General features: G+C 43.1%; 1 protein-coding gene across 6 annotated transcripts in view; it reads left to right on the top strand.

The window, feature by feature from the left end:
- KIF16B (kinesin family member 16B) overlaps window positions 1-10,115 on the top strand; it is a 307,508-nt gene that overhangs the window by 65,544 nt on the left and 231,849 nt on the right. For all 6 annotated transcript variants that reach the window (XM_070800719.1, XM_070800718.1, XM_070800715.1 and 3 more), the window contains exons 7-11: window positions 5-147; window positions 2,089-2,257; window positions 2,446-2,577; window positions 3,701-3,876; window positions 8,994-9,059. In XM_070800719.1, coding sequence (XP_070656820.1) covers window positions 5-147; window positions 2,089-2,257; window positions 2,446-2,577; window positions 3,701-3,876; window positions 8,994-9,059 — 686 coding nt within the window. The remainder of the gene's footprint in view (window positions 1-4; window positions 148-2,088; window positions 2,258-2,445; window positions 2,578-3,700; window positions 3,877-8,993; window positions 9,060-10,115) is intronic.

Below are 10,115 nucleotides of genomic sequence, written 5' to 3'. Positions count from 1 at the left end.
TCAGATTTATCCAAACACTTAGTCCAGAATTATGGTGATGTCGAAGAGCTTATGGACGCAGGAAACATCAACCGGACCACCGCCGCCACCGGGATGAATGACGTCAGCAGCCGGTCTCACGCCATCTTCACCATCAAGTTCACGCAGGTGAGGGCCGTCGCCCCGCCCCCGAGCGTGTAGGCAGCGCCGGCTGTGGACTGGTCTGCGCTGAGCTAGGCACCTCGGAGGCGCCCCACTGCTGTTTTCTTGTTCTTTAGACTGTTGAGCTGTGTGATGGTTTCTCTGCCGTTACATTTGAAATGTAGCCCGATGAAGACCCCTAAGACATATTTAGCAGGCTTCTGCCCTGTTCTCCACATAAAAAGAAAAAAAAAGGTGCTCTGTGTTTAATTAAGCCAGAGTTTTCATTGTTGCAAGCTCTGTGGTAGGTAATGGGTTGCCAGACAGAGCAGCCGGGGGCCAACGTGAGGAACTCATCACCTTGAGTGGTCTAAGGTGGGTGGTCCTGTATGGCTCCGTGGAATTCACCCCACAATGCTAATTGTGATGATATTAAAGGACAAGGGATGTTTTTAAGTATTAATGTTCTGATCTGGAGGTGGAGAGCGTTTAGAACACACATGGAAATGAAATAATGTTAGGGGGAAATAATGTTAACACCGAGGCCAGTTAAACCAATGAGCCTGAAAGTGTAGGGTCCTCTCGGCGCTCAGCCCGTATTAGGAGTTTGGGGGAGTCTGGCCTGTGTTAGCCATTGAGCATATCAGGTAGAAAGACTTGCATAATTCATGAGGGGGATCAGAGAACAAAGAAGATGAAAAAATTCTCCAAGGTCAATTGGAACAACTCCTGATAAATTCTCCAGAAATGTATCTTTTATTCAGTTGACTGGTTTTTCTCCTGTTTTCTGGTTAATGTGGATTAGGATGTGGCCATCCCTAGTTCCTAAGAGGCTTGCTTTTGTATCAAAATGCAGTAATTTCTTCTTGGCATTTTGGTTCAGACTGTAAAACATAGGTTAAAAGTCTTGGGAAAGTAAGATTTTGGTAAAATTCAGAATCAATATTTAAGATTTTTGCTATTTTATAATTGTGAAACAAATTGTATTTTAACATCAAATAACGGTTGGATGATCTTTCACATAATTGTCTATGTTTATCATATTTTGGAAAACCATTGTGCTTGTCCTGTTCAAGATTTTAGGTGAGAGCAAAACTAATTATTTGTTTACTTACATTTTTCTTTATGGAGTGAGTGCCCCTCAGGGCCTAGCTTCGTTCTCTGCCAGGGTCAGACTCAGCCCTTGTTGAATGAGTGATTTGGATAATGGAATTCGTGGTTCTTCAGAAAGTTTAAGACTCACGTATGGTAGGCTTCTATTGTATCCAGTATAATTATTGTAATCAGGAAGAAGCCCAGTGAAACAACAAAATTAAGAAAAAAAAATCTACCCTGAGAGGTCACAGTGAGGAGTGGAAAATAATTAGAACTTGTTTGGTGGTTTAGTCGCTAAGTCATGTCTGACTCTTGTGACCCCATGGACGGTAGCCTGCCAAGCTCCTCTGTCCGTGAGATTCTCCAGGCAAGAATACTGGAGTGGGTTGCCATTTTCTTCTCCAGGGGATCTTCCCAACCCAGGGATCAAACCAGGGTCTCCTGCATTGTAGGCAGATTCTTTACCAACTGAGCTATGAGGGAAGCCCTTGAACTTGTGTTATAAACACATAAACATATGTGGCAGCCTGGATGGGAGGGGAGTTTGGGGGGGGGATGGGTCCATGTATATGTATGGCTGAGTTACTCTCATGTACACCCAAAATTATCACAACATTGTTAATTTATATTCTGATATAAGAGTCAAAAAAAAAAAAGAGTCAACTAAGAATTTGATTGCTAAATATGTTGCCAGTCCAATGCTAGTTATCAGTGAGGATGTAAAAGATTTTGTTCCTGTTAAGAAATAATAATCTAGTTGGGGAGAGAAGATTAATAAGTATGAATGACAGAGAAGAAAAACAAACACACAATGTTATATAAACATTGGTGTCCTTTATACCTCTTCCATTTTGCATTTATATTTTACCATAGGCCAAATTTGATTCTGAAATGCCGTCTGAAACCGTGAGTAAGATCCACTTGGTCGACCTTGCGGGAAGTGAGCGGGCGGACGCCACTGGTGCCACCGGGGTCCGGCTGAAGGAAGGGGGCAACATCAACAAGTCCCTTGTGACGCTGGGAAACGTCATTTCTGCCTTAGGTAGGTTCACACTGGTCTCCTGCCTCCTCTCGTTCTCCATGCTGCATAGTGGCATGAAGAGCTTAGGTTTAATGTTTGTGTTACAAACTAGAGTAATAGCTTCAAGGTTTTTTGAAGCCAAATTCAAGAAGGAAAAAAAACCTTTAATAATTGTCTTTGCCTTCCCCACCTTTTCTTTCTCCCTGCAGCTGATTTATCTCAGGATGCATCAAACCCTCTAGTAAAGAAGAAGCAAGTTTTTGTGCCTTACAGGGATTCTGTTTTGACTTGGTTGTTGAAAGACAGCCTCGGCGGAAACTCTAAAACTATCATGATAGCCAGTAAGAATTTTTGTTTTTTTTCTTCTCAACGTATAGTGTTTCATGTGAATTGATTATAGCTGTTTTAAGTATTTCATTAGGAAGTAGCACCTCTTTATTAAAAAAAAAAATAGTTTTCTATTTTGAAGAAAAGTACTTACTGTGATCCAGTTTACAGTATGGTATTATTGACTCTTTCTGCCTCTTCCTGGTTACATTAACTTGCTGTTTTCTTGGTTATGCAAGCTGATATCCGTGCAGGATGATCCTCAGTTGTGCTTAAAGTATAGGACAGAAACTTCCAACTCTGCCAACTCATGCCAACTCTAGACATAAACTAGAAATAACCCAACTTTGTTTTTCTATTTAAAAGCAGAAAATAAGGAATTTAAGATTAAGAATTGAGAGGAAAAAGTGTGGTATATATGATAACAATAATATACATCTATATTTTCACTAATTAACAGGAAGAAGCAGAACAGAGGGGAAATGTGCAAAGGGGAGATAACTGTTGAGAATTTCTCTTCAGCTCCACCCCCACCCTCTTTTCTTGTCTCCGGGTCTCCTCCTGCCCAAGTTGTGCAGTCCCTGTGGAGGCCAGGGGTCTTCCCAGGGGTGTGCACCCCAGATGCAATTGTGTAGTAACTTTAGGTCTAAAGTTTGTTGGGGTTGAGGTGGGGATGTGATCAACCAAAGCTTTGGGAGGAGGAGTGTTAGCTGATCTACAGATTCTTTACAAAAATTATCATACTCTGGGTTTTCATAGGTGGTAGGTTTTGCCAGAACTCTTTCAAAAGGATTTAAATTTCTGCTTTATCTTGAGAAGTGTAAATAGTCTTGAAATACTCTACTTATATGTTCAACAGAGGAAACTCCCTAAGCTGCAATGGAGTGTTTCCAGTCTCGTTTTAGATTTGGTTAGATGGCTGATTCTAAACTTAAGAAGAGTGAAATGGCATTTAATTTGGCATAGTGAGCACCTTTCCTATGAGTCCCAGATAATTTGTAATATTCATGACTGCAGTAATGAATATTTAGTCTATCCAGCAATCTGGGGTTAATCTGACTTTTAAATTACAAAACAACTTTGTGTTAAATGAAACAGAGTGCTGGATAAATTATTTTTTGAATTCATTCTTCACAGCCATTTCACCTGCTGATGTCAATTACGGAGAAACCCTAAGTACTCTTCGCTATGCAAATAGAGCCAAAAACATCATCAACAAGCCTACCATTAATGAGGATGCCAACGTCAAACTCATTCGTGAACTGCGAGCCGAAATAGCCAGGCTGAAGACGCTGCTTGCCCAGGGGAATCAGGTTGGCTTTTTTCTCAGACTTACGGGTAATTTTCTTTGAGTAATGGCATCTATTTCTAGATCTTAATGAGACACTCATCTCGGGAGTCGTATTGATTTGAGTAAATAAGTGCTAAGTAAAGCTTTGAGTGAGTTAGCCCTGTCTCTCCTTAACATCACCCTCCCGTTGGCCTTCGAATTCATTATATGCTCTGTGCTTAAGATTTTATCCACTAAACCCGAGATGATTAACTACCTAATAGTTATCAATTATGGATGGAGATTTAGCATGCAGTAGGATTAGCAGCATAATCTCCATTTGTGCAAGGAAATCGAGGTGCTTGGAGCAATGTTTAAAATTCTACTGAAGCATTTTATGACTTAGATGTATTTTAACAGAATGAGAGACTCATTTGAGCCCCTTTCTGAGTCTGTCTTTGGTACTGCTCCTTACAGCAGTGGTTATAGTGATGCGGGGTCCTGAGACATCCCTGTGGCCTGGCTGAGGTGATGTGCCTGGGCCCCCAGGTGATGGCGGAAACAGCCTTCCTTCAGGATCCTTTGGGGTTTTTGTGAAGGAGCCTTGTCCTTTTCACCGTAGTCTTCTGCATGGTGTGTGTAGCAAGCTACGTTCTGTGATGACAGTGTGATCCGTGCTGGTTGGTTTAGACACAGTCAAGAGAGAAAGTCAGGATCACTTTTTAAAACACTCGAGTTAAAGTGGAGTTAGAGATAAAGAGGGACTTACCTGGTGGTTGAATAATTGAGACTGTGCTTCCAAAGCATGGGGCATGGGTTTGGTCCCTGGCTGGGGAGCTAAGATCCTGCATGCTGCATGATGTGGCCAAGAAAAACAGCCCCCAGCAAAACAAGATACATTTCTTCCCATTTTCCTAACCCATGAATGGATGTCTGAAGTGTATCATTAAAAAAAAAAAAGAACCCAGCTTTTCTTCAAATGTACAGAGCTGTCTTCAGAGCAGCGTTCCCTCCAGGAGCATGGGGCCCTTGAAGCCCTTGGCATCCTGTGAGCAGTTTGACTCATGAGACTCAACAGGCCAAGAGCCTCACAGAGTTTCCCGCGTCCTGAAAGCCCCGAGAGTCGCTGTCCTCTAAACTGGGGGACTAGAGTGGGCTGGGAGCTGATCTCTGCACCTAAAAATAGCTCCACATAATTGTACTCTTTTTTTTTTAATCTTTTGGGTGTGCTGCTTTGCATATGGGATTAGTACCTTGACCAGGGATCGAACCCTTGCCCCCTGCATTGGCAACTCAGAGTCTTAACCCGGGACCACCAGGGAGGTCCCAGCTGTGCTTACTGATGGGGAACTTCCCTGTGTGTGCGTGGAAGCCTCAGCATGACGAGTCCAGCAGCTCATGATGTTACCAGGCTCGAATCACTGATGACGCCAGCCACAGCTGTCATGTTCATTTATATGCTCTGTTACTGGGATCTTTTTTCAGTGTTTTAAAAATACTTGTCTGAGGTAAACATATAAAGGTGGTTTGATAGAGTTACCCAGACTACTGCGTGTGAAGGGAAGGACTGGAATATTCTTGTAGTTACCATTTAGTAAGTCATGAGAACGGAGGAAAAGAAAGATCAGCCTGTTAAATGTTAAACTGAGAACGTCCTCGAAAGGAGCCTTATCACACCAACGGAAGAACTTCATTCAAACTTTTACAGATTCTGTCTTAGGAATGTCTCAGAGGTGTCGTATATGCCAGTTGCCATATATTTTCTGATCTTCCCTTGTCTTTTTCTTTCATGGCCAAAGACCACCACAGTCATTAAAGGATTATTTTAGTTACTGTAGTTTTGGGGATAAGGATGGAAAAGATTGTTGTCTATTTTAGGATACAGTGAAGAACTCTGAAAAACAATACGTTACAATAAAAACGAGTCCAATTTAAAATAATTTATTGCACCATGAGGCTATAAATTGTTGTGAGACAATACAAGCTTATCCAAAATTAATTAAATTTTTGATGCTCAATAAAATAAGCAGGGGTTCTTAAGCGCTCATTAGAAAAATCTCTGTATAAAATTTTTTGGTGACATTCTTGTTTTCCCACAGTATCCTGTTCCAGATGGCTGCTGTGGTTCATTGAAAATGCTGTTCAAGTCAGAGCTCCATTTTTGGGTTGTTGAAGTACAGCCAGATAAAAGCTCCTGCTTTTAATAATTTTATGTTTAATAATTTGCCAATGCAAAATGCCACGTGTATCAGAATTTCAAAAGCACAGTTTAAACACAGCGAAAGATTCTGACACGTATCTGCTTCTCCTGCTGCATAGATTATAGACAGATAAATGTGTGGTGGTATGTATGTATATATGCATCCATGTGAACGCTGTGCTGAAGAATGACACCCATTCTGAGTGTACGTATCCATGAATTTTCACAAGCTGTATTCACCCATGTGACCTGCATGCTATCAAGAAGCAGAACGTTCCCCAGTGCCCTAGAAGCTCTCTTCACCTTCCTCTCCTAGACCCGCCTGCCCTTCCCCTCAAGGGTACCCTCTATCCTGACTTCTTCAGGCAGGGTTAGTTTTTAGTTTTGCCTCTTTTTGTTCTTTATATAAATGTAATCATGTAGTACATACTCTTGCTCTCGCTTTTATATAAGATCAGATTTATGGCATCGCAACACATAGACCTACAAAAAACCCATTTCATAAGGTTGCAGACGTGCAAGGGTGCTGGCCTGCGGTACAGCCTGGGGAGGTGACAAGTTCAGGGACAAGGGGAAAAGTGACAGTGAGAGCAGAGGACAGACTGAGGGGCCTAATGCGGCCGCCGGGAGTGTGCTGGCCCTGGATAATCATGACCAGCTTCCGTCTGAGGCCTTGTGAGATTCCTGCACGGTGGAGCATGTGGGTTCAGATCCATGTATGAGCACCGCTGTGCTGCGCTCCATCACACGCGTGTGTGCCAGCTCACCCATTCTGTTTGATGGGCTTTGGAGATTTTCTCTTTGCTGCTGTTGCTGCTGCTGTGGACTGTCTTCTACGTGTCTTTTTGTGAACATCCAGCTTCATTTCCGGAGAAGGCAATGGCACCCCACTCCAGTGCTCTTGCCTGGAAAATCCCATGGACAGAGGAGCCTGGTAGGCTGCAGTCCATGGGGTCGTGAAGAGTCGGACACGACTGAGCGACTTCACTTTGACTTTTCACTTTCATGCATTGGAGAAGGAAATGGCAACCCACTCCAGTGTTCTTGCCTGGAGAATCCCGGGGACAGGGGAGCCTGGTGGGCTGCCGTTTATGGGGTCGCACAGAGTCAGACATGACTGAAGCGACTTAGCAGCAGCAGCAGCAGCAGCTTCATTTCTGTTAAGTTTATACTTCATTTCTGTTAAGAGTGGAGTCTGTGTGAGAAGGGGTACATAGTGTTTGGTTTTAGTAGATAACTGCAAAATAATTTTTAAAGGTTTTTATACCAACTTATATTCCACCATCAGTATGTGAAAGTGCCAGTTCCTTGCCAGTGCCTGGTGGTATCTGTTTTTCATCATAGGCCATTCTGAGGGGGCATCGTGGTGTCACAGAATGATTGTAGTTTCCGTGTCTCCGATGATTAATGCAGTCAAGCGTTTGGGTATCTTCTCTTTTCACATGTTCTCTTTTGTTATATTTAAAGCATCTTTTCAGACTTCTGCTTTGAGTTTGGCAGAGAGAAAATGTCCATTAACTTTTCTCTTTTAAATGTCTCTGAAGATTGCAAGAAAATTAACAACATAGAAATAGGCAAGAACAGTCCAGGAAGCAAAGAAGGCAATGAGTTAGAGAAGGTGGAAGGAGAAAGGATTTCTCATTTGTGTAGCTGAAGTCGCAGATAAACTTTGAATAATAGCTGTATAATAAAAGTGTCATTATGTGTAAACTTTCAAGGTGGACAGCATCTCAGGGAGGGTCACAGAGTAAAACCAGGTGATAGGGTGTTTGTGAAGATGGGCAAAAGCAGACCAGGTAGTCAAGGAAATGTGAAAGCCTCCGTGGAGGAGAGACAATGAAAAAAAGTCGTGCATATAGATGATTAACAAATGCCCTTCTAGAAATTTATTCTGTTGATACTGCCATGCATACTGTAGGCAGCTGGTATAAGATAAGTCCCTGTATCAGTGACTTATCTTCTGGTAAAGCAGAAGATGAGAAAAAACTACCAGTCCATTAAGAGGAAATTGTGGACATAAATTGTTGAATAACCACACAGTGGAGCGCTGTGCGGTGGAACTGGAGTTGTTACAAAGAATAAAATAGATTTATTTGTACTGAGTTTTTCCCAAGATTGTGAGATGAAAAAGGCAATATTCAGAATAGCGTTCATGCTGTTATGTTTGAAAAGCAACATAAGCGCACTTGCATGTGCCCAGAATGACTGCACAGTTATGTAGCAGAATGGGTGAGACGGGTTGCCCGTGGCCTGGAGAGGTGGAGAGGGAGACCCCCTTCCATCTTCCTTTCAGGTAGCCTCGTCTGGAGCCCCGTGTTCTGCCTCTGGGTTGTGAGTTACGAATGCAGTCAAAGCCCCCTGTGCCCCACCTGACTGTGTTTCACTCCCCCGTCTCTGCCTTGCCTCGTCCCCCCAGGGTGAACCTGATTTGGGAGTTTATCACTCTCGCATCCATCTTTGCAACACAGATGAGGAAATGGACACAGACTGTGGCCAGCCTCCCTGTCACTGTGTGACCCAGCAGTGGTGTAAAGGACGGTCATTTGCACGTGTCAGTGTGGATAAATCTCAGAACCCTCTGGTTGGATAACCCCTCTTTTTGAACCTGTACTTGGTGCAAATTCAGAACGGAAGAGTCTTTCAGGATCTAGGGATTTAGACTGTTTGATTTTGATAAAATGTCAGCCAGTTACGTGTTTGTCTTTTTCTTTGCCTTTGCTGATTTGTGTTGCAAATGTAGTTTTACCAGGATGCTGTGGTTTTTTGAATATTACGAGGCATGTACCTTGTGGATTAAAGACTTCGTGGTGACTAACACTTTGAGGGAGGTGTGGGAAAATACTTTTCACCTCTGTTTGTTTATATGGCAGTTTTTGATGGTTTACAGTGTCAGGACAGATCGTTCCTCTAGATTATCGGTGTACACTCATTGCCTCTGCCTTTTGTGGTTTGCATTGCAGATTGCCCTCCTGGACTCCCCCACAGCCTTAAGTATGGAGGAGAAACTTCAGCAGAATGAAGCCAGAGTAAGTGACACCATAACTTGTTTTTTTTTTTTTTTTTATCGTAAGTTTCACTATTTTATTTTATTTATTTATTTTTTAAGTTTCACTATTTTAAGTGGATACTTTTTTAGTATTGGGTTAGCCAGAAAGTTTGTTCAGGTTTGTCCCCAAGATGTCATGGGAAAACCCAAACAAACTTTTTGGCCAGCCCAGGACTTGCTGTCTGACATTCAGTTTCTCTCTTCATGACAGTTAACGCTCCCACCCTGTTTTTGAAGACCCACACTCGCTGACTTCCGGTGTATCTCCTGTGTCCTCTGTGATTTAATAGATGGGGTTTGTCTGGTAGTCAAGGGTTGAATTGGAGAAGGCAGTGGCACCCCACTTCAGTACTCTTGCCTGGAAAATCCCATGGACGGAGGAGCCTGGTGGGCTGCAGTCCATGGGGTCTCAAAGAGTCAGACACGACTGAGTGACTTCACTTTCACTTTTCACTTTCATGCATTGGAGAAGGAAATGGCACCGCACTCCAGTGTTATTGCCTGGAGAATCCCGGGGACGGGGGAGCCTGGAGAATCCCGGGGACGGGGGAGCCTGGTGGGCTGCTGTCTCTGGGGTCGCACAGAGTCAGACACGACTGAAGTGACTTAGCAGCAGCAGCAGCAGCGAGGGCTGAATACAGCTGAGACTGGGCCATTGCACGAGGCGGTGAGGCTGCACTTCAGGAAAGGGAGGCTGTGTTCACATGCTGGTCCCCACAGCCTCACCGTGGGGTTTTTTGGCCATCCTTCTACTTATTAGTGGGAATTGCAGCACTTAGGGAATCACTGAATACTCCGTGAAGGTGCTTCGTTGCTTTAAGCAAAGTGGGATTTGAGGCTGGGGGGAGGGTGTTCTGGGCTGAAGCCAGTGTTAGTGCTGGTGCTTTCTGAAAACTAGTTTCACGGATGACCTGCTTCTATACTATCTTTTTTTTTTTTTTTTTTCTTTTTAAAAGAAAAAGACCTTCTGTGAAAAGAGAAACAGGTATTGATAATGTTTTCAGAGTGGATTTTGTCCACTGTGCCAAATGGTTAA

Source organism: Bos indicus, chromosome 13, assembly GCF_029378745.1.
Source record: "Bos indicus isolate NIAB-ARS_2022 breed Sahiwal x Tharparkar chromosome 13, NIAB-ARS_B.indTharparkar_mat_pri_1.0, whole genome shotgun sequence".
Classification (NCBI taxonomy): domain Eukaryota; kingdom Metazoa; phylum Chordata; class Mammalia; order Artiodactyla; family Bovidae; genus Bos; species Bos indicus.
The sequence above is the reverse complement of the archived record's forward strand: the minus strand, read 5'-3'. Positions and strand labels throughout refer to the sequence as shown.